General features: G+C 40.4%; 1 protein-coding gene across 4 annotated transcripts in view; it reads left to right on the top strand.

The window, feature by feature from the left end:
* The first annotated feature begins 1004 nt into the window (after positions 1 to 1004).
* The window catches only part of CNOT6L (CCR4-NOT transcription complex subunit 6 like), a 125281-nt gene continuing 101071 nt past the window's right edge, over positions 1005 to 25214 (top strand). For 2 of the 4 annotated variants that reach the window (XM_088836412.1, XM_088836409.1), the window contains exon 1: positions 1491 to 1616. In XM_088836412.1, coding sequence (XP_088692538.1) covers positions 1612 to 1616 — 5 coding nt within the window. In that variant the 5' untranslated portion in view covers positions 1491 to 1611. Of the gene's footprint in view, positions 1317 to 1490; positions 1689 to 25214 lie in introns of those variants that run through there. The other 2 variants (XM_088836411.1, XM_088836410.1) reach the window with 2 other exon arrangements.

Genomic DNA, 25214 nt, shown 5'->3' with positions numbered 1-25214 from the left:
AAACATTCATATTCCTAGTTTACACTTTGCCGTTTTCACTATGTTGCTGGCACGGCCAAGCAAATGTATTTCTACCGTGAGAGGGGAGCCTCAGAAAATAAATAGGACAGGGTTAACGTAGAGCTTCACAGGTTCTTTTATTTACCCCTCGCAATGCGATTTACAGATGTCACACGTTTTTAAAAAAGAAAATAACCACAGAAGATATCGGGAAACATTTTCTTCGGTCACTTCCTTCATCTCACCTGGCGTCCCAATCGCCGCCTTGAGCAGCGCTGGCTGGGCTTCGCGGTCAGGCCGCCTCAGACGAGCGCGCAGTAAACAGCGCCGAAGTCCGGCGCGAACACCGGGTGAGGCGGGCTCGCTAGTGTCTTCCCGCCACCCGCCGTGGCTTTGCGGCGGTGTCTTTCTGATAACCGACCAGCCTCCCCGGCTCGGCTCTTCACTCACGCCAAGAGAAACGAGTAAGAAAACAGCAAGGGTAAAGGAGAAAACGGGCAAGGGAACTGGCAGCCCCGCGCGCACGCGCACTACGGCCAAACGCGGCGCCCCGGGGGCGGAGCCAAGGCGCGGCGCTGAAGCTCCGCCTCCTCCCCTCACCCCACCCCTCCGCGCGGGGGAGTGACTGACTCTCGCCAGCCCCTCCACGTCAATCAATCCTCCTCCTCCTCCTCGCACTCTCCGCACCTTGTTATTAATCTCAATACCGATATCGCGCGGACGCCTCTCCCCCGGCTCTCGGGGGTGTGAACGTTTGTGAGCGAGAGCGGAGGCACCGAAAGCTGGCGTCTCGGTGCAGCAGTCTCGGCCCCGGCAGCAGCAGGCGCAGCAGCAACCCCCGCAGCAGCGGCAGCCCCAGCGCCAGGAGGCCAAGGCCAAGGCCAGGCTCTGCGCGGCTCTCGGAGTAATAGCCGCGGCTCCAGCGACTGCGGGGGCGCAGCTTCCTCGGGCAGGGGCCTTCGCGTCGGCGGCCGCGACTGCGGGGCCTCTCCTGCGCGTCCAGGGTCACCGTCCCTGAAGCCCGGCGGCGCGGCCCTCGGTCCCCTCCCCGCCCCCCCATCCGTCTCCTTCTTGCTCCCCTCAGCCGCCCTCCTCGCCGCCGCCTTTGCGGTTCCTCAGGCGGCCCGGCCCGGCCCGCCCGCCCCGCGTCCCCTCCGGCCGGTGCCTCTCCCCCCGGCGGGCTGCCTGCATGTCTTTGCTGCCCTCAGCCCCGCCGCCACCGCCGCCGCCGCCTCCCCCGCCGCCGCAGCACCAGCAGCAGCCGCCCCGCCGCCGCCGCCGCCGCCGCCGCCCGGACCCCGGCGCGCTGAATGCAGGTGAGGAGCGGGGCGCAGGCCCTCGGGGGACCCCAGGCCCGGGCGCTGTGCGCGCCCGTCCCGCGCGAGCCGGGATCCGGGCCCGGCCCGCCGCCGCCGCCGCGGCTTCGCTTCGGGGCGGGCTGGCGGGAGCGAGGCCCGCCCGTGGGTGTTTGTGTTTGCGTCTGCGGCCGCGGCCCGGGAGGGGAAGCATCTGTGGGGGCCGGGTGCGCGCGCGCGCGCGCGTGTTTGTGTGTGTGTTTCCCCTGCCGCGGGGAAATGGCTGCTGTTGCTCCTTCTGGGCCGGAGGAAGAGAATGAGGTAGAGTGTTTTCGTGCCTTCGAGTAGCATCGAGAGCGCTGGGCAGACGAGCGCGACTCCCGGGGAGATGAGGTGGGAGAGGGCCGCGTGTGCGTGGGGGTGTTGTGCGAGTTGGGACTCCGGCGGGCGGCGAGGCGGCCGGAGGATCCACGGCGAGTGGGTGTGTGTCGGGTGCGGGGCTGGCCCGCGTCTCTTTCGGAGGCGGCGAAGGGGCCGCGGTGTGTGTGTGTGTGTGTGCGTGTGTTGGGGGGTGGTCCGCGCCCAGGGCCCGGGACTCTGGGGGACGAGTCAAAGTGTCCGGGACCCCCGAGTGGCTCGTCCCTCCCCGCTTTGTGGCCGAGGCTCCGGAGAGCCTCGCAGCCGAGAGCTGCCCCGCGGGGACCGGGGAGGCTGAGTGTGCGCGCGGCTCACGCACCGCAACCGGGCCCGGGGGCCGCGGGTCGGGGCCGCGCCGCTGTTCCCGGGGCCGCGGCAGGAAGCGCGCCGGCCTGCGGCGCGGCCTAACCGCCCCGGCTCCCGCCCGCCCGCCGACCGGCCTCCCTGCCTCCCGCCGGCCTCCCCGGCCGCCTCGCGGGGCGCGGGGCCCTGCCTCAGGCCTGGGCAGGTGAGGGTCGGAGGCGGGACGCGCGGATCGCTGCCTCCTCAGCCGCCCCCGCGTCTCCTCAGGAGCGGCGAAGGCAGATTTCGGCGTTCCAGCTGCGAGCTCTGCCCCGGGCCGGCGGTGGGACACGAGGGAAAGTGAATCTAAGCAGTAAATCTCGCGAAGACGCGGTGTCGAGGTCCCTTCTTTTCATCCTTTCCTTAAGGCTGTGTGTGGAGGGACGAAGTACATACTTCCTTTATTCTTTCTTTCGTTGCGAATACTTTCCCGGTGATAATACTTACGGTTTTTTTTTTTTTTTTAAGATAAAATTTTTCTCAGAGGGGCGGGGGAAGAAATGGAAGCTGGCTTCCCTGTCCTGTGGTGGTGGTGGTAGGATTGGATGGATTCTGTGCGTTTGAAACTGTTTCATCCTGCCTCCTAGGGGGAAAGGCGTGTACGCGCCGAGCCGAGGAGGTCGGTGAGGAAGAGGAAGTTACTGGAGCTGTCATCCTCGTCAGCGCGGCCAGCTCTCGAGCTTAGGCTGTTCACATGCATTGTGTTGAGGGAGTTTAGTACACAGGGGAAGCGCAGGGCTGTATTTCAGGGGATACTGCCTACTGGCTCTAGTTCCCGTAATTATCAATCAAGATAGTCACGTATTGAATACAAATAAGTTTTCCTGCACAGTTTCCAAAACCGAGGGCAAGCCTCCTCTTTTGTCTGCTCTAAGCGTGTGCTCTTAGAAAGCTATTTTGAGAGTAGTTTAAGCAGAACGCAGCTGTAAAGGTAGATCTGCTGCCAGTAGGCGTACGCTGCATCTCAGAACCAGGTATCAATGGTGTTTGGATGCTTATTTGCTATTTACTTTTATCTTTCCCACTCTAATTGCGGCTAGTTAGCTCATCTAGCTGAAAGCTCAGTGGATGAAATCTTTATACAGATTTCGATCCTTGTCGGCCAGGCTGTGTCATGTCCAGAGGTTGCTCCTTTCTGAACCTGCTCTCACAAAGAAATGTTTCCTGCTGTTCGTGGGGAAGTGTCAAGGGGAAGAGGACGAAGGGTGGCGAGCTGTTTTCTGTGACCACTACTGGAAAAACAACACACGTAGTTTAGTGGGCAGAGGACGTGTTTTACGGACCTCAGAACTCTGGCTGTGCCCTTTCTCTTTTAGTTCTTTCACTTTAGGCAAGGTACCTAGTGTCTCTTAAGTCTGTTTTCTTCATCAGTAACAAGGAAATAAGACATTTATAGTAAGGTACTGAGGATAAATTGAAAAAAAAAAAATCTTTGGGACATAGTAGCTGCTTATTTAAATATTAGTTTTTTTTTTCCCTCCTGCAGCCCTGACTGTGGGCACTGAGAAGCATGTGTAAGTACAAATACTCATTGGATTACTGAGAGCAATATTATGTCACCGTATGTTAAAAATCAAGACAACAGAATATTTCAGAGTCCTTTGATATACTTAAGGTATTGAATATATCAAAACAACGTTAAATGTTGTATTTTAGAAGTCTTTTTCTTAGAACGAAGACTGTCAGTAAAATAGCCTAGTGTCCTAATTTTTAGAGACTATCTGGTCATACTTGATTTGTGTTCATATTTTTGAATAGGTCATGTTTCAGTTTCATTTACTTTTTTTTTTAAGTTCTTGCTATGTAGTCCTGGAAAAAAATTTTAAGCTATATACAGCACATATATATTAAGACACAGTCAAGTGTGATTTATAAATATAAGTGCCACACAATTCCCATGCAGTTGTTTCAGTTCAAAACCAAAAACTTTTGGAATATTTTCCTAAATGGAAGCAAAATTTTTTCTGTCAGTAATTTCAAAAATCTTCTATCAAAAATCAGCTTTCAGTGATTTTCCAGTTTTTAAAATTCTGTGAGGAGTGGTAAATGTGTTGTTCATTTAATTTTGTATTGCGGTGGGAAAAAATAGTGATATGGAGTTTAAGGTAAAGGCAACAGAGAGGTTAAATAGTTTTTTTCTTCTTATTTGCTGAAGGCAGGGTGAAGATGATGTGGGAGGAGTTTCATTAGTTTAAATTTGTAATGTCTCTGTTTACTAACACCAGGTTTCTTTAGACCTTGTATCATTATTGTTTATATCAGCAATGTTAAGCTTTAAAAAAAACCCAACTAAAGCAATAAAATTTTAACACTTGTGAAGTATGTTTGTGAAGGATGGGGGGAGAACTTTATTAGAATGGAAAATGTCATGGTTTTGTTAAAGTGTATATATTATGGGTGTGTGTGCACTTACAGTGGACAAAATTATCTGCCATATGGTTATATTTAAGGGAAAAATTTAAAATTAGGGAAAATTTTTAATATTTTAAAAACAATAAAATGGAAATGAATTTTGTCCTTAACTCAGGCAAAATTTGATAATTTTCATTAGACATTATGAATTATTATTAGACATGAATTTTACTGTAATAAAATAATTTGTAATTTTTAAATTGGGAGAATCGAGGAAGACTTTTATATAATCATGGAAATAAATGTTAATGAAATAATATATTAAGAGAAGTGAACAATGAACTTTATTATTTACAGTGGGACTCTTCTTGCTGTCATTTAAAGTAGTTTGCAAGAAAATTAAGGTGGAAAATTGTTTAGGTTTTAAAATTTAATGTTACTTAAATGGGCTTTTAGATAATCTTTCCAAAATAGCCCTTATAAATGTTTTTAATTAGGGGGAATTGAAATATTTAAGATTCATGCATATTTTACTTTGGGTAATGCTAATTAGGGTAATAAATACATTCCAAAATTTCAGTGGCTTAACACATGTAAGTTTGTATTTTGCTCACATTAAGAGACTAGTGCAGGTGTTCCTTGTTAGCAAGCTTGTGGCTTTTCTCCATGTGGTAATTGAGGGACATAGATGCCTTACATCTTATGTCTCCACTGTTACCTGGATCCTTGGAGCCCTGCCTGTAACCTACAGGACGTTTAAGAACCCCCAAAGACAAACATATGCCCACATTTCATTGGTAATAATTTGTCACAGAGCCTTATTTGAATGCAAGGGGGATGGGGTTGTAGTCCCTGGGTGGTAAACAGCTTGGGCATTTCATGAAGTTATTTCAGATGGTAGCATATATTTGTGAAATTATATCTGAAAAGTGAATTATAGTACTTAACATTGCTTTCCTTCTTCAAAAAGTAAAGTTGTGTGAAGAGGTTGGGGAGCAGTGGGAAGACAAGGGAAGGGGAAAGAGCCACAGAAGGAGGAGGAGGAGAGAAGGACCTCTTCTAAGGTTGGTTTGAATGACAAGTAAATGTCAGTAGCTATTTAAAGATACAGATTTTACAAAGAACATTACAATTGGATTTTATAACCTTTAGTGGGTCTCTCCTGTACCGTCCAGTTATTGATTGCCGTTGTGGTCTACTGGGTTCTGGCTGTTTATTTCTCTTTGTACTTTGAAAGCTGTTAACTTTGAATTTCAGTTTCTGAAGTATAGTTTTGTGGAAACATATTCTTTGAATTTTCTTTTTCTGTTGGGATAGAGCATTATTATCATTATTACTTTAAAGAAATACCATTTAGATGGACCTTACTGTTTTTTAATGTTTTCTGTTGCTATTTTTGTAATTCTAAAGTCATTGTGATTAATATTTTGTGAGCCTTAACCCAGAAAGAGCAATAAAATAATCAAGTAAACAACAAAGACTTAATTATTAACTTGTGCTCATGTTTCATGATGAAGATACTACAACTTTCTTTGACCACCTGCACTAATACTGAACCTTTAAATTAACTTTATTTCTGGACAACTTTAATTTTAAGTGAATTGCAGTTTATTCTTTTATTGTCTAGGATTGTTCTAATGTGAAAACTTGTTGTAGGTACACCTTGTCTTTATTCTGAAGAATTTGGTTAGGAATCTGGGGAGTTTTGTGTATTTCTCTATTCCCCAAAAGGAAGATTTTAGAGTAAATCTGACTAACTTCTATATGCTAAGTAATTTTTAATGTTTTGCATTTTGAAAATTAGAAAGCCTACTTGAGGGCCTATTCTGTACCCCATTATTATGTTGTTGTTTAGTCACTAAGTTGTATCTGACTCTTGCAATCCCATGGCCTGTAGCCTGCCAGACTCCTCTGTCCACGGGATTTCCCAGACTCCTCTGTCCAAGGGATTGCCTAGGCAAGAATACTGATGTGAGTTGCCAGGGGGATCTTCCCTACCCAGGGATCGAACCCACGTCTCCTGCATTGGAAGGCAGGTTCTTTACCACTGAGTCACTAGGGAAGCCCACCCATTATTGTACTTGGTTCTAAAAAGAAAGAAGAGACTGTTGTGAAGGTTATAGCTTGTGAATAAGTAAAGTAAGGCATATAATTTAGTTATTTCAATACAATAAATGAACAAGTGGGAGTTACTGCAATATAAACTCTTTACAGGCATTGTGAGAGAGAGTAACAAAATGGATTGGTGGGTGGGCCAGGGACTATTCAAAGTTGAGAGTTTCTTTGGTTAACAGCTTTTTTTGAGATATAATTCACTTATAGAAGTAGCCCATTTAAAATATATAACTCAGTAGTGTTTAGTATATTCACATTTGTGCAGCCATCCCCAAATTTATAGAACATTGTAGTCACCTGAAATATAAATCCTGTATTCTTTGAGTTATCTTTCATTTTCCCGTGTCCTTAATTCTAGGCAAACACTGATCTACTTGTATTTCCATATAAATTTTAGGATTAGCGTATCAATTTCTGCAAAAAAGCCAGCTGGGATTTTGATAGGAATTGTGTAAGTCTATAGCTCGATTTGGGGAGCATTGCCATCTTGACAATTTTAAATAAGTCTTCCTGTTTATGAAAATGCTTTATGAAAAAATCTTTCCATTTATTTAGATCTTCAATATGTTTTGACAGTGTTCTGTAGTTTTCAGATTATAAGTTTTAAGCTTCATTTGTTGTATTATTCCTAAATATTCTTTTAGATGCTGTTGTAAAAAGAATTCTTTATTTCATTTTTGGACTGCTCACTGCAAATATATAAAGATACAATTGACTATTGTGTGTTGATCTTGTATTTTGCAGCCTTGTTGAACTTGATTATTATTTCTAATAGTTGTTTTTTAAATGGATTCCCTCTGGTTTTCTGTATACTAAGGATCATATCACCTGTAAATAAGTTGTACTTCTTTTCCAGTCTGGATGCATTTTATTTTGTTTTTCTTGCTTAACTACCCTGGCTAAACCCTTCAGTCCTTTGTTGAAGTGTCAAGAGCAGATATTCTTGTCTTGTTTCTGGACTTGGTAGGAAAGCATTCTTTCTTCCACTATTAACTATGATACTGGTTATGGGGTTTTCATAGATGCTGTTTATCAGATTGAGGAAGTTTCCTTCTTTTCTAGTTTGTTGAGTGTTTTTATCATGAAGGGGTGTTGAGGTTGAGTTTTGAGGGAAGTATGAAATAAGTAAAAAAAAAAAAAAAGATTCTAAGTCCAGTAATAAGTGGCAGATAATGATGCTTAACTTGTTTGGGAAAGAGGGCTAAGCTTTTTCCCCCTTCTTTTTCCCTCTCCCTTCTTTTCTCTCTTCTCTATCCCTTTCAAGCTCTTTGTCTTCCTACTAATCCGTATACACATTTGGAGGGTCTTTAATCCTTTAGTGAAGATTTTTTTAATAACTCATATTTCTTGATCAGTGGAGAATATTGCTTCTTTTGAAAACATTCATTAAAATCAGTGTGGAGAATTTTTAAAATTAGTTTGATGGATAGATTGGAGGGGGACACAGGAAGCAGGGAGAAACTAAATCATAAATGAATTGTTAAACATAGAACCTTGAGTATTCTTTGGAAGGACTGATGAAGCTCCTACTTTGGCCACCTGATGCGAAGAGCTGACTCATTAGAAAAGACCCTGATGCTGGAAAAGATTGAGGGCAAGAGAAGGGGGCGACAAAGGATGAGAAGGTTGGATGGCATTACTGACTCAATGTACATGAGTTTGTGAAAACTCTGGGAGATGGTGAAGGACAGGAAAGCCTGGTGTGCTGCATCCCATGGGGTCGCAAAGAGTTGGACATGACTTAGTGACTGAACAACAACAAAACAATTGAAAAAAAGGGAACAAACCTTTGTGATATCAAGTGTATGTTTAATTAAGAATTTCAAGTTTACTTTGAACCTGGCTGTCACCTGACTTTTTTCCCAAAACATTTCAGAATCAATTGTTTTGCTTCTGTAAGTTTTCTGCATTCAGTTCAGTTCAGTCGCTCAGTCGTGTCCGACTCTTTGCGACCCCATGAATCACAGCATGCCAGGCCTCCCTGTCCGTCACCACCTCCCGGAGTTCACTCAAACTCACGTCCATCGAGTAGGTGATGCCATCCAGCCATCTCATTCTCTGTCATCCCTGTCTCCTCCTACCCCCAATCCCTCCTAGCATCGGACTCTTTTCCAGTGAGTCAACTCGTCGCATGAGGTGGCCAAAGTATTGGAGTTTCAGCTTTAGTTTTCTATGAAATTTAATAAATTTTTAAAGGAAATTTTACTCTGCAAGGTAAGGTTATATTTCACTTGATGTGATTATTCTTCATTTACTTTTTGAAATTTTAATTGTTTCCACGCAGCTGCATTCTGATTAAATAATGTTTTTTTAAAAAATTTATGTCCTTCATGTTGTAGGTCTCAGAAATCAAGTAACTTTGGGTCTAGCTAGGAATCCTTCAGTTTACAAGGCAAAAACTGATAAGTAGTAACAGAATTTTTCTTTTGTATTCTCTTTTGTAGCAGGATTATTACTTTTCATTAATGTTTTAGTCACCTTAAAATCTCTCTACAGGTAAAATTTTATTTCTGATTTTTTGAAGAATAAGTAGTTCACTTTGCTGTGAGGCTCAATATTTCGTACTAAATGGACATCTGGTAATTGGGGCTTTTAGATTGTTTTCATTTATTAACAGTAGAAATTGGTGACCCAGATTGGTGATACAAAATACAACACTTTATCTTTCTTAATATTCATCTTTTGCAGAGAGAACCTCTCTCTGTAATCTTACATAGTTTAGAATCTTTTTGTTTTTCTTTTCCTAAATTACTTAGATTCCCTAAGTGAATAAAATAGATCAGTTATATAATACCAGTTACAAATACTGCTAAGAGGATAGAATAAATTTAGGATACACCAACCTTAATTTCTTTCTATACAAAGACTTTATTGGGATCTTTACGTATATATCCGTTGCTTTCTGATCATAATGTTTATATTTAAAACCAAAAAAGCTGACAGCATATGTTGTGCTATAGATTCCTATGTAGTGTAGTCTCCTGCAAAATTGACATACAAATTTATGAAATAATATATTGTGATTATGTACAGAATGATAACCTTGAAATAATAAGAATGTGAATCACCAGAGTATATCTAACCTATTAATAAATATTTATTAAGCTTCTACTGGCTATGTACTGTTATATTCAGGATTCTGGGGAAATATGTTCAGAATATAGTCTTTCATACTAGAAAATGTAACCTGTATTTATTGGACTACTGAATACTAAGGACTGTGAAGGCCATCCCCTTCACTTTTAAATATGTAATCTAAATTCCGTTCCGTTGTTCAGTCCTGTCCGACTCTATGCGACCCCGTGGACTGTAGCCTACCAGGCTTCTCCGTCCATGGGATTCTCTAGGCAAGAATACTGGAGTGGGTTACCGTTTCCTTCTCCAGGGGGATCTTCCCGACCCAGGGATCGAACCCGGGTCTCCCGCATTGGAGGCAGACGCTTTAACCTCTGAGCCACCAGGGAAGCCCGTAGTATTCATAAAAATCCTGTGAATTAGTTTGATTCTCATTCTCTTGCTGCTTAAGAATGTGAGCCTTCGATCCTTCACTTTTCTAGTTCTTGGGAAACTTATTTAACTTTTCCGTGCTTTAGTTTCCTCATCTGTAATAGGGAGATAGTAATTGATAGTCCTTATCTTACAGGGTTGTTGTGAGGGTTAAATGAAATAGTGCCCATAAAGTTCTTAGAACAGTGTGGCACATCTGAAGTAAAAAAGCAAAGCAAAACTAGAAAACTCTTATGTGGTAGCTGTGACTGTTTCTTGTTGTTAGGAGCCATACAAGTTGAATAACAAACCTTAAACATTGAAAAACCAGTATTTAAAACAAGGTCTGTTTGACTCCAAAATATTTACTCTTAACACTACTTTCACTTATAGTGGATGTAAGCCTGAATAAGTAGTAAGCTAGTGAAGGCAAGTATGCTAAGTAACAAAGAGTGTTAAGTGCTGTATCATATACCAGAGTACATATGGGTGTGTGGCCTACAGGGATACAGAGAGGAGGTTGAAGTTGATCTGTATCGTTAGAAGGAAGGAAAGGAAAAGTTAATGGATTACTGCAGCATTCTTGCTTGTTTCCCAACATCCATTATTGCTGTTTTAACTTCTGTTTCTTTTTATGTGTTATCACCAGAAAATCCTTTAAAGGTTTATTCAGTATTTAAAATTCTTAATAATGTTACTATTTTTTGGTTGCCTATTTTGTGCTAAGGATAGGAGTTGGCAAAATTTGTATGTGAAGGGCCATAAGGTAAACATTTTGGCTCTATGGGTTGCAAGATCTCTGTTTTGTATTCTTCTTTGGTTTCTTTCTTTCTTTCTTTTTTGTTAAATAAACAATCCTTTAAAAATGTAAAACCATTCATTGCTGGCAGGCCAAGCTGTAGTTTATTGACTCCTGTGCTAGGAGATTTACATGAATTAACTTCTTGTTAGAATCTTGGCAAAATTGATATTATCAATTCCTATTTTGTGTTTGAGGAAACTGAAGCTTAGAGAGGCAAATTTGATGAAAGTCACATAGCAAATAAATGACACAAGAGGTCGAATTCAGATTTAGGTCATGGGAATTCCTCAACTTGTCTGCTTTCCAGCATATCCTGCTGCTACTTAACTGCTTTTGGAATAAAATGGAGCTTTCATAACATTATATGTGAGGTTCGTTATGATTTTGTCCCCTTGTGCCTTTCCAGTTTTATCGTTTATTACTCCTCTCTCTTCAAACATATTCTCGAGCCTAGCCACAATGAGTGGTTTATATAATCTGGTTTCTGCTTTATATGTGCTTATAATACCTTATACTTGATAACCTCACGGACTTCTTTAATAATTAACGTTAGGTGCTCCAACTCCAGGAAACCTTGCCTCCCCCTTCTAGTCTTTGCTTTATGCTCTTTCTCTGTGCTCCCCTAGCATCTGTGCATCCCTCTTTTGTGACATTTGCCACGCTGTCTTATATTTACGTGGTTTATGTCTTTGCTTTCTCATTAGACAGATTTTTAAAGCATATTTATTTGACTGCACCAGGTCTTAGTTGTGGCACACAAGATCTTTAATTGCAGCATTTGGGATCTATTTCCCCGGCCAGGGGTTGAACCCTGGGCTCCAGCATTATGAACATGGAGTCTTAGCCAGTGGACCACCAAGGAAGTCTGTGTGCTGAGTCATTCAGTCATATTTGACTCTGCAGCCCTATGGACTGTAGCCCACCAGACTCCTTTGTCTGTAGGATCCTCCAGACAAGAATACTGGAGTGGGTTGCCATTCCTTCTTCCAGGAGATCTTCCCAACCCAGGGATCGAACCAGTGTCTCTTACATCTGCAGGCAGGTTCTTTACCACTAGCGCCACCTGGGAAGCCAAGAGGAGTCTCTGAGACTGAGATTTAAATATTTGTTACAAGGGGAATATCAATAATCTCAGATATGCAGATGACACCACCCTTATGGCAGAAAGTGAAGAGGAACTCAAAGGCCTCTTGATGAAAGTGAAAGAGGAGAGTGAAAAGGTTGGCTTGAAGCTCAGCATTCAGAAAATGAAGATCATGGCATCTGGTCTCATCACTTCATGGGAAATAGATGGGGTAACAGTGGAAACAGTGTCAGACTTTATTTTTTTGGGCTCCAAAATCACTGCGGATGCTGATTGCAGCCATGAAATTAAAAGACACTTACTCCTTGGAAGGAAAGTTATGACCAACCTAGATAGCATATTAAAAAGCAGAGACATTACTTTGCCAACCAAGGTCTGTCTAGTCAAGGCTATGGTTTTTCCCGTGGTCATGTATGGATGTGAGAGTTGGACTGTGAAGAAAGCTGATCGCCAAAGAATTGATGCTTTTGAACTGTGGTGCTGGAGAAGACTCTTGAGAGTCCCTTGGACTGCAAGGAGATCCAACCAGTCCATTCTAAAGGAGATCGATCCTGGGTGTTCATTGGAAGGACTGATGCTAAAGCTGAAACTGCAATACTTTGGCCACCTCATGCAACAAGTTGACTCACTGGAAAAGACTCTGATGCTGGCAGGGATTGGGGGCGGGAGGGGAAGGGGACGACAGAGAATGAGATGGCTGGATAGCATCACCGACTCGATGGACATGAATTTGTGTGAACTCCGGGAGCTGGTGATGGACAGGGAGGCCTGGCGTGCTGTGATTCATGGGGTCGCAAAGAGTCGGACACAACTAAGCGACTGAACTGAACTGAAGGGCCCTAGTAACTGTTTATTGAATGAATGAATGAATCAAATGGCATTGCAAATCATAGAAGTTATATCAGCAAATATGTAGTAGCAGAAAGTCATGCATCCAGATTCGAGGAGGAAAGGTACATTGAGTTAATATCTGGTTAAATTCTGGAATTTCAGTGAAGACATTGGGAGCATTGAGTGATTTGGAGAGATTGGGGCAGTTTGAAAATAATTATTTAGGAAGATTAATCTGGTTGAGGTATGCAGAATCAGTTGAGATCAGAATGAGAGAAGGGAGGCTCTTTTTTAAAGAATTAAAATACGAAGTGATACGTCAGGAGAGAGATCTGTGTCAATTGGGATAGAAAAGAAAGCTTTTAAGTGACATCAGAGATTGAAAATGAAGGAAGAAGTCAGAAGCAACTGAAAAATCTGGAGGAGAATATGATTTGGGGAAGAAAATTTTGTATTAGACATACTGATTAAAATTGGAATTTATTTATTTTTGTCTGAATTTAGGCCCTGCTTACTTTATGCCTGAATAATTGGAATATGCTATGATTGGTTTTCTCTTCCTCTGTCTAATGTGTGAGTGTTATGCTTGGATATGAGTGGATGTTTGGTTGTATGGACTCTTTGGCAGTCTGGAGAAGACGGTGGAGCCTTTTTAGAATAATGATTTTAACTGAATGAAATAAGATTGAAAAGGAATGTGTTATATTGAAATACATAAAAATAAATGTGATATGTTAATATATGTGCTCCTTTATCAATGCAGTTAAAAAACAAGATCTAGCAGTGAGTCTAATAACGTCCATAATTTTAAAGTAGTAATATATATGTAGGTGATATTTTGAGGTATCTGTAACAACTAATGTGATATGAAAATACAACTTGTATTAGTGATAAAAATCACAGGTACTGCTAATATTACCATGGTAGATTGTCTAGGTCTGGTTGAAAGAGGTCCTAAACTTTAATTAGAGGTTAGTGAACCTAGGGATAAAATTTTTTTTCTTTTACAAATTTACATTCTCTGAGGTTTATGGATCCCAGGTTAATAATCTTTGCTGTATTGTCTCCTGGTTTCAATTTGCTGTGTGTATTTTTGTCATATTATTCTTTTTCTTTGCAGATGGTAATATTTTTTCATGTTTACTTTTGCAGATAATTATGTGCTCGTTGTGTAAAAAAAAGAAAAAGATGCTAAACAGCATAATTTTCTGGTTATCCTGTGTCCTGGAAATCAAGACTGTTAGTAGTATAATATGTATAGGAATAGATATACATTATCTATTTCGGGGTAATATGACCTTATATAACCATATTAACATAAACTTTGTTGTTGTTCAGTCATTCAGTCATGTCCGACTCTTCGCAACCCCTTGGACTGCACACTCCAGGCCTCCCTGTCCTTCACCATCTCACAGAGCTTGCTCAGTCTCATGTCCATTGAGTTGTTGATGTCATCCGCTTCTCTTCCTGCCTTCAGTCTTTCCCAGCATCAGAATCTTTTCTAATGAGTCAGTTCTCATCAGGTGGCCAAACTATTGGAGTTTCAGCTTCAGCATCAAACCTTCCAATGAAAATTCAGGCTTAATTTCCTTTAGGATTGACTGTTTTGATCCCCTTGCAGTCCAAGGGACTCAATGCTCCCAAAGTCTTCTCCAACATCACAGTTCAAAAGCATTATGATCCAACTCTCACATCCATACATGACTACTGGAAAAACCATTGCTTTGACTATAGAGACCTTTGTTGGCAAAGTAATGTCTCTGCTTCTTAATATTCTGTCTAGGTTATTCATAGCTTTTTCTTCCAAGAAGCAAGTGTCTTTTAATTTATGCTGCAGTTACCATCTGCAGTGATTTTGGAGCCCAAGAAAATAAAGTCGGTCACTGTTTCGATTGTTTCCCCGTCTATTTGCCATGAAGTGATGGTACTGGATGCCATGATCTTCGTTTTCTGAATGTTGAATTTTAGGCCAGCTTTTTCACTCTCCTTTTTTACTTTCATAATAAATTAAGAGACACTTACTCCTTGGAAGGAAAGGTATGACCAACCTAGACAGCGTATTAAAAAGCAAAGACATTACTTTGTCAACAAAGGTCTGTCTGGTCAAGGCTATGGTTTTTCCAGTGGTCATGTATTGATGTGAGATTTGGACTATAAAAGCCGAGCACTGAAGAATTGATGCTTTTGAACTGTGGTGTTGGAGAAGACTCTTGAGGGTCCCTTGGACTGCAGGGAGACCAACCAGTGCATCCTAAAGGAGATCAGTCCTGGGTGTTCATTGAAAGGACTGATGTTGAAGCTGAAACTCCAGTACTTAGGCCACCTGATGTGAAGAGCTGACTCATTTGAAAAGACCCTGATGTTGGGAAAGATTGAGGGCAGGAGGAGAAGGGGATGACAGAGGATAAGATGGTTGGATGGCATCACTGACTCAGTTTGGGTAGACTCTGGGAGTTGGTGATGGACAGGGAGCCCAGGCGTGCTGCAATTCATGAGGTCACAAAGAGTCGGACACGACTGAGCGACTGAACTGATACTGTTACTAAAACTTGCTTTTTGATTTAACAGCATATTATTGACAATTTTTCTATCAGTAGATATGCATTAAAAATTTATAGCTTAAAAAAATTGAGATATATATCACAAACACAAAATTCACCATTTTCAAGTGTACACTTCGGTGGTTTTAGTGTTTTCACTGTGTTGTGAACCACCACTATTAATTTGAGAACGTTTCTATCACCCTCAAAGGAATCTCATACCGATTAGCAGTTCAAGTTTTCCCATTCATTAATTTGCTGGCAACTACCAGTGTGCTGTCTCTGTAAATTTACCTATTCAAGGCATTTGATGTAAATGGAATCATATAATGTGTGACCTTTTTTGTTTGGCTTTTTTAACTTATCATATTGTTTTCGAGATTATGCCATGTTGAAGCAAAAAACACGACTTCATTCCTTTTTATGCCATTATATGGATATGGGCTTCCCTGGTAACTCAGACGGTAATGAATCAACCTGGAATTCAGGAGACCCAAGTTTGATCCTTGGGTTGGGAAGATCTCCTGGAGAAGGGAATGGCTACCCACTCCAGTTTTCTTGCCTGGAGAATTCCATGGACAGAGGAGCCTGACGGGTTACAGTCCATGCAGTCACAAAGAGTTGGATAGACAATATTTTACCTGTTCGCAGCTGATAAATATTTGGGTTGGTGCCAGTTTTTTGGCTGTTATGAATAATTCTCCTGTAAATATTCATGTAAAGGTGTTTTTTTTTTGACATAAATTTTCTTTTCTTGAGTATATCCCTAGGAGTGGAATTACTGGATCATCTGTATTTCTGGGTTTAACTTTTTGGGGAACTGACAGACTTTTCCACAACAGCTGCATCATTTTATATTTCCATGTAGCATGGTTTTTTTTAAGTAAAAAAACTTTTTTTGATTTATTTTTAATTGAAAGATAATTGCTTTACAATATTGTGTTGTTTATGCTTTTTAATGACTGGATTGTAGTCAATTTTATTGATGTGCTGTTTATTGATCAGTCCCCTATTGATTGGTGATTAATTGATTTCCTTATTTTCTGTAGTTAACAAACACCTTTGTCTGTGTTTTAAAGGGTAAATTTCTAAAAGTGGACTTGCTAGATTAAAATGATTGCACATTCAAAATTTTGATATCTTGTCAGGTTGCACTTTTATACTCCTATCAGTTGTGTCTATTTCCCTACACTTTGATATTCTTAATCTTTGCCATTTTGATGATAATGTCACATGTTTAAAAAAGTCTTCAACTGATGATTAGTGGAGGTACATTTTTTCACTTCTTTTTGTCATCGTATTTCTTCTTTTGTGATTTGCATGATCATGACCTTTAACCCTAATTTTTCCTTTGAGAGGTTCACATTTTTTTCTTGTCGATTTGTAAAAGCTGTTTGTATTTTAGAAACATTACCTCATTGCCTGTAAAAAATATTAAAGACCTTTTGCTACACTTCCCTCGAGTTTATGACTTTGCTCTTTGTCTTATGGACATTGAAATTTTTTTATGATGTTTAATTTGTCATTGTTTTTCTTTACAGTCTTTACCTTGCTTTGAAAAGTCTTTTTTACTCCAAAATTGTAAGATTATTATTCTTCATTTCTAGAAATTTCTAAATTAAACTTGTCATGGTTTAGTAGAAGCAGCTTAGATTTTGCAGTTGGACTTAGCCATGTTTAAATTCCAGTCCAGTCACTCACTAGCTGTGAGGTGTTGGATGTTTCACAACTTCTCTGTATTTCAGCTTTCCCATTGGTAAAATGGCAATTAACAAGTAGCTTATAATTTTGGCAAAATTAAATGTATAATGCATGCAAATCATTTAGCACAGTATCTGGACATATACTGGGCTTTCAATACATGTTTTCTTCTCTCACATTTATAAACTCTTATCTTCCTTCAGCCTACTGAAAATCTAATTCTGAAGATGGGAAAGTTTCAAGAAGAGAATGGTCCTCAGTTTTTAAAACCAGAGAACCATGCAGAATGAATATTGACTGAAAAAGGGATTGAAAAATGAATTTAGTAATTTGAGTCCACATATGTTTAATAAGAATACTTTTTATTAGAGTGGTAAGAGAGACAGACATATTTTAATAGGATGAGGACTAAATAAAGCCATACAGTGTACATGAAGGATAAGTTCAGTTCAGTCGCTCAGTCATGTCCGACTCTGCAACCCCATGGACTGTAGCACGCCAGGCTTCCCTGTCCCATCGCCAGCTCCCAGAGCTTGGTCAAACCCATGTGCATTGAGTTGTTGATGCCATCCAACCACCTCATTCTCTGTTGTCTGCTTCTTCTCCTGCCTTCAATCTTTCCCAGCATCAGGGTCTTTTCCAATGAGTCAGTTCTTCATATCAGATGGCCAAACTGTTGGAGCTTCAGCTTCAGCATCAGTCCTTCCAATGAATATTCAGGACTGATTTTCTTTAGGATTGACTGGTTTGATCGCCTTGCAGTTCAAGGGACTCTTTCAAGAGTCTTTTCCAACACCACAGTTCAAAAGCATCAGTTCTTCTGATTCAGCTTTCTTTATGATCCAACTCTCACATCCATACATAACTACTGGAAAAACCATAGCTTTGACTGTGCAGACCTTTGTTGGCAAAGTATTGTCTCTGCTTTTTAATATGCTGTCTAGGTTGGTCATGGCTTTTCTTCCAAGGAGCCAAGTGTCTTTTAATTGCATGATTGCAGTCACTGTCAGCAGTGATTTTGGAGCCCGGAAAAATAAAGGCTGTCACTGTTTCCATTGTTTCCCTGTCTATTTTCCATGAAGTGATGGGGCCAGATGCCATTATCTTCGTTCTTTTGAATGTTGAGTTTTAAGCCTGCTTTTTCACTCTTCCTTTTTCTCTTTCATCAAGAGGCTCTTGAGTTCTCCTTTGCTTTCTGCCATAAGGATGATGTCATCTGCATATCTGAGGTTATTGATATTTCTCCCAGCAATCTTGATTCCAGCTTGTGTTTCATCCAGCCCAGTATTTCTCATGATATACTCTCCATAGAAGTTAAATAAGCAGGGTGACAATATACAGCCTTGACGTACTCCTTTTCCAATTTGGAACCAGTCCGTTGTTCCATGTCTGGTTCTAACTGTTGCTTCTTGGCCTGCGTACAGGTTTCTCAGGAGGCGGGTAAGTTGGTCTGGTAATCCCATCCCTTTCAGAATTTTCCACAGTTTGTTGTGATACACAGTCAAAGGCACTAGTGTAGTCAATGAAGCAGAAGTAGATGCTTTAGTCGGTGAAGTAGAAATAGATCACATGAAAGATGATTTTCACAAATGCAGCATGTATCCATCATTAGTATATCTCTGAGGAATAGTTGTAACTCTTCCTTTTTCCCTCATTGTTAGAAGGTTGGTTAGAGGATAGGATTAGCAGTACAACATATATTGTGTGTATAAATTGAACACAAACTTAGGTCATTTTTACTACTTTTAGTTACAAATTACAATGCTTGTAGCACATTTCACAATCATCAACCCCTGAAGACTATTGCTCCATTCAAATTTTATTCTTCTTAGTAGCTTATTGTTGAACTTACACACATTTCTTCATTAAACTACCGTTTTTTGTAAACAGTTATTGTTTGTGGTAAGCAACTTTAAGTACATTTTAGAAAGAGATGGGAAAGATGTAAATATTTACAATATGGTAATCATTGTTTACCTTTTCCTCATCTTTCCTAGACTGTAAGTTTTTGGGCCAAGGAACACAGTTCTAATAATTAAAGATATAATGGATTTTTGATGTGTTTTTAAATCATTGAATTTTGTTTTAGTCTTTTTTAAAACAACCTCAGGCAGCTCCTGCAGCTCAATTCCAGAAAAATAAATGACCCAGTCAAAAAAATGGGCCAAAGAACTAAACAGACATTTCTCTAAAGAAGACATAAAGATGGCTAACAAACCCATGAAAAAATGCTCAACATCCCTCATAATCAGAGAAATGCAAATCAAAAACACAATGAGATACCATTTCACACCAGTCAGAATGGATGCTATCCAAAAGTCCACATGCAATAAATGCTGGAGAGGGTGTGGAGAGAAGGGAACCCTCTTACACTGTTGGTGGGAATGCAAACTAATACAGCCACTATGGAGAACAGTGTGGAGATTCCTCAAAAAACTGGAAATAGAACTGCCATATGATCCAGCAATCGCACTTCTGGGCATACACACCGAGGAAACCAGAATTGAAAGAGACACATGTACTCCAGTGTTCATTGCAGCACTGTTTATAATAGCCAGGACATGGAAGCAACCTAGATGTCCATCTGCAGACGAATGGATAAGAAAGCTTTGGTATATATACACAATGGAGTATTACTCAGCCATTAAAAAGAATGCATTTGAACCAGTTCTAATGAGGTGGATGAAAGTAGAGCCTATTATACAGAGTGAAGTAAGCCAGAAAGAAAAACACCAATACAGTATACTAACGCATATATATGGAATTTAGAAAGATAACCCTGTACATGAGACAGCAAAAGAGACACAGATGTATAGAACAGGGGACCAGTTCTATACATCTATACACCAGTTTGGGACTCTGTGGGAGAGGGTGAAGGTGGAATGGTTTGGGAGAATGGCACTGAGACATGTATATTATCATATGTGAAACAAATCACCAGTTCAGGGTCGATGCACGTTACAGGATGCTCGGGGCTGGTATGCAGGGATGACCCAGAGGGAGGATAAGGGGAGGAGGGAGGTGGGAGGGGGTTTCGGAAGGGGGAACTCATGTACACCCGGGGCGGATTCATGTCAATGTATGGCAAAACCAACCAATATAATATTGTAAAATAATTAGCCTCCAATAAAAATAATAAAATAACCTCAGAGTTCTAAAAGTTTGTTAATAAAATTCTTAACTTTCATCATATGAGAAATAAAAGACATGGATTATATATAACTGGGTTTTAGAAAATGATACCAAGTTTTATTCCTTGATCCTGAATAACTGTTGTTACTAGAATGTTGGAAGTATACTGTCCTCCTTTTGTCAGCCTCAAAACAAGAAGGAGGAAATTCTGTATTGGTTAACTCAGGAGGAAGGTAATGAGTTTAAGTAACAAAACAGGAAATTTGTTCCTCTGTGACCTTTGATGCATTTGTGAATTTGGCATTTTGACTTAGGGTGGAAATTTAGAAGAGTTTCATATTTAGTTTACTTTGTTGCTTTTGCAGAGTATCTACCTGCCAGGAAAAAAACAGGAATCCAAATTAAAGGCCTCACTGCCTTTGTGGGAAATAATGGACAATACTCTTCATTTTGCTGACAACATCTGGGTATCTGTGTTTTACAATGGCTGGGTTTTGCTTTTACATAGAGCCAGAGTATCCTTTTCCTGGAACCAAGTTTCACTCAAAGCCTTTGTAAGTTCTCTTATTCTTTATCCTTTTAAGCAACTATTTTAGGAACTGTTTTAAAGCTGACACCCCTCCCGTTCAAATCTTTGCCTCTCAACACAAAGCACCACCTTCTTGGCAGCCTTTTGTATGAGTGGAGGGGGTACTCTCCTTAGGCATTTATTTCTGTCAAAAAGTGGATTAGCTTCATTGTTTAATGCTATCTCATTTGGATCAGTGTGAGTCTGCATTGGCCTTGCCTTTTAAATTCCTTCATAGTTAAGATGCTGGCACCTTGGAACCCTTTCCCGGATGGAGCTTTTCTTTGTTTCTTTTATTGAATCTGATCCTGGAGTTTAGTTACTAAGGTTTTTGGTTTTAATTCACTGTTTTAAATGGAGATTTGTAGATTCAGATACAGCTTTTCCAAATTCTAAACTCTGGTTCTCAGATAAGTGAGACTTTTTAACACCTCTCTGTGTATATTTGGTTATGTGTATCTAAGGCAGGTTGCTGTTCAGTTGATAAATCTTGTCCAACTCTTGTGACCCTATGAACTGCAGTACTCCAGGCTTCCCTGTCCTTCACTATCTCCTGGAGTTTGCTCAAACTCATGTCCATTGAATTGATGATGCCATCCAACCATCTTGTCCTCTCTTGCTTACTTTCCTCTTGCCCTCAATCTTTTCCAACATCAGGGCCTTTTCCAATGAATCAGTTTGGTTGTTTGCATCAGTATAGTGTAGTTTGGTTCAGGTCAAAAAGTATGGGACAGCGGTTATGATTACTCTTAGACTTTGATGTTAGTCAACAAAACTTAGTATTCAAGATTTAATTAAATTATTTCCCCCAAAGAAATAGAAAAGCTATTATGAAAAGGGTTCATTAGTTAAATCCGTAGTTTTGATTCAGCTATCGTGAAGTTTTCTACTAATGGAAACCAAATATTTTCTTGAATTAGTTGTTTAAATTTTCTTGATGTAATACAACTTTCATAGTTAATACACAGATGACTTTTTTGCTTATATAAACCAACTTAAGACATTATACTTGCAAAATATTACTGAATTCTTTGATTTTACATGGGGCTTACCAGGTGGTGCTAGTGAAAAGAACCCGCCTTTACATACTGCTAGCGAGGCAGAACCTGAAATTAGAAGATAGGAGAAAGAAAAAGATGAAGTATTCTGTTTTGTTATGAAGTATTAGCATAATACTTCACATTTAACACATTGGACTAAGTCCAATTTTTCTAGTAGATTTGTTATTTCAAGTCATGGGAACTCTCATATTCTTGATGTGCTTACTTTTAGACAGTGTGTGACTTGTCTAGATGATCTGTGATCGTTTTACAAATGCCCTTGTAGTCTGTGTCAGTTTGGGTCTGAACATACTTACTCTTCACTTTTTTTGTGCTAGCAAAGCTGTTTTCATTTCTTGTATGTTCAAAACAAGACTTTGCTGTGGATACTTACTTAGTATGCTTTCAGATTGCACAGAGAACTGGTTGAGGAGAATAGTTTTCTTTGAGTAATACTTGTTACTGATTAGCAGTTTTAGGAGAATGCTTGCAGTAAATTTTCTAATCTTAAATTGTAGGCATCTTTAAGAATAGAAGGACTTCCCTTGTGGCTCATCTGGTAAAGAATCCGCCTGCAATGTGGGAGTCCTGGGTTTAATCCCTGGGTTGGGAAGATCCCCTGGAGAAGAGAAAGGCTACCCACTCCAGTATTCTGGCCTGGAGAATTCCATGGACTGTATAGTCCATTGGGTTGCAAACAGTCAGACACGATGAGTGACTTTCACTTTCACTTGAGAATAGAATACTTTTGCTTGTGTTTTTGCCCTCCCTTTAACTTTGGTAGGTTAACTATGGTGGAGAAGAGGAATTCAAAGGAGAATTCCTAGCAATCAGATGTAGTGACCTTTTATGATTAGTATGTTAAGGACAGTGCTGGAGAATAGAACAACAACTTTGCTTGTTTATTTTTGAACACATGCCAGATGTGTTGGATAGTTCCCTCTTGACTACATAATAGCATCTTGAGTATATAACAGTATGGGAATTTTTTTCTCATCCTGTGATTTTTTTTTTTTTCCTGCTTACCTGGGTATCTTACAACTGTCCTTCAAAGAGGGATGTGAGGTCTGTGGAATTAGACCCTCAGAGAATTTGGCAGATAAGAGTATAAAAATCCCAAACCATTTTTCTTGTTTTGTCATTGTTTGTATTTGTGATTGAAGTAGGAAATGAAAGAGAGGAACTGCTAGTATGAGAATTCATTAGAGAAATGGGAAAATATTTTCCCTTGTGTTATCTCAAAGTTTGTTGAATAGTAAGCCATACTGTAATGGATGTTACATTTGTTGTGCCTGTGACAGAAAATTGAACTGTTTCTGAGTTACTGTGTACTCCAGGTTACTTGGATCTGGAATGTTAGGAATATGATTTCAATAGATTTGGGTAGCCCTGGATCTCTGACTGTACTCTCTCATTTGCCTATCTATCCAGTTAGTTAGAGTTGTCCTTGTCTCTTTGGGGTTTCTTTTTTCTTTTTATTTTATTGGAGTGTAGTTGGTTTGCTGTGTTGTATTAGTTTCAGGTGTACAGTGAAGTGATTCAGTTATACATATGTTCATTCTTTTTAAGGTCCCTTTCTTAAGTAGGTTATCATGGAATATTGAGTAGAGCTGTTTGTACTGTACAGTAGGTCCTTGTTGGTCATCTGTCATATGCATAGTAGTGTGTGTTTGTTCATCCCAAGCTCCTAATTTATCCCTCCCCACACATTTCCCCTTTGGTAACTATAAGCTTGTTCTTGATATCTTTGAATCTTTGTTTTGTAAAGATGCTTATCTATATCTTTATTTTTGTAATTAGATTCCACATAAGAGTGATATCATGTGGTATTTGTCTTTATTTTCTGACTTCACTTAGTATGATAGTCTCTAGGTCCATCCATGTTGCTGCAAATGGCATTATTTCATTCTTATGGTTGAGTAATATTCCAGCCGTAAATCTTTATCCCTTTCTCCATCCATGGGGAAATCTTCTTTATCCATTCCTCTGTCCTTGAGGTTTCTGAGGGGACTATATACCTGAAGAAAAATGACAATTGAATTAGCAATTTATTAATATACAGGCCTTGTGCTGAGCAGTTTTAAAGTCAAGACCTGTATGGACCTCCTACTCCTCAACTGTTCTGTTTCTAGATGAACTTCTTGAAAAATCAATTTTCCTAAGAATCCGTTTGCTGAAATTACCAAAATTAATTCCATTCACTCAGCAAAATTATTTTCAAATTTATTCATGCTGTTGGGTATATCAGTTGGTTGATCTTTTTTCCCATTTTCCATAAACGTCTTTTATTTTTGTTTTTATTCTTTTAGCCTTTTTAAAAAATTATAGTTAATTTACAGTGTTGTGTATTTTTCAGGCATACAGAAAAGTGATTCAGATATATATATATATATATATATGTGTGTGTGTGTGTACATATATATTTTCAAATTCTATTCCATTATAGCTTATTCAGTTCAGTTCAGTCACTCAGTCGTGTCCGAGTCTTTGCGACCCCATGAATCACCGCACGCCAGGCCTCCCTGTCCATCACCAACCCCCGGAGTCCACCCAAACTCATGTCCATCGAGTCGGTGATGCCATCCAGCCATCTCATCCTCTGTCGTCCCCTTCTCCTCCTGCCCCCAATCCCTCCCAGCGTCAGGGTCTTTTCCAGTGAGTCGACTCTTCGCATCAAGTGGCTAAGGTATTGGAGTTTCAGCTTCAATATCAATCCTTCCAGTGAACACCCAGGACTGATCTCCTATAGGATGGACTGGTTGGATCTCCTTGCAGTCCAAGGGACTCTCAAGAGTCCTCTCCAACACCACAGTTCAAAAGCATGAATTCTTTGCTGCTCAGTTTTCTTCACCATCCAACTCTCACATCCATACATGACCACTGGAAAAAATATAGCCTTGACTAGATGAACCTTTGTTGGCCAAGTAATGTCTCTGCTTTTTATTATGCTATCTAGGTTGGTCATAACTTTCCTTCCAAGGAGTAAGCGTCTTTTAATTTCATGCTGTGATTTTGGAGCCCAAAAAAAAAAAGTCTGACACTGTTTCCCCATCCATTTCCCATGAAGTGATGGGACTATTCCAAGATGTTAAATATAGTTCTTGCGCTCTCTATATAGTAGGACTTTGTTGTTCACCACTATATATATAGTGGTGTGTATATGTGTATGTTAATCCAGAACACCTAATTTATCTCCCCTCTCCCTCTGATGTCCCCCTTGGTACCATAAGTTTGTTTTCTGTCTGTTTTGTAAGTAAGTTCATGTGTGTCATTTGTTAGATTTTACATTTAAGTGATATCATGTGATATTTTGGAGACAGGAATGGCAATACACTCCAGTATTCTTGCCTGGAGAATCCCATTCACAGAGGGACCTGGCAGGCTACAGCCCATGGTGTTGCAAAAAGTCAGATACAACTGAGCAACTAACACTCTCCCTGACTTTGGGCTTCCCTAAAAGCTCAGTTGGTAAAGAATCTGCCTGCAATGTGGGAGACCTGGGTTCAATC

The sequence above is a fragment of the Moschus berezovskii genome, chromosome 5 (genome assembly GCF_049115385.1).
Source record: "Moschus berezovskii isolate FMDL1 chromosome 5, NW_MosBer_1.0, whole genome shotgun sequence".
Lineage (NCBI taxonomy): Eukaryota > Metazoa > Chordata > Mammalia > Artiodactyla > Moschidae > Moschus > Moschus berezovskii.
This window is presented reverse-complemented; position numbering and strand designations above follow the sequence as displayed.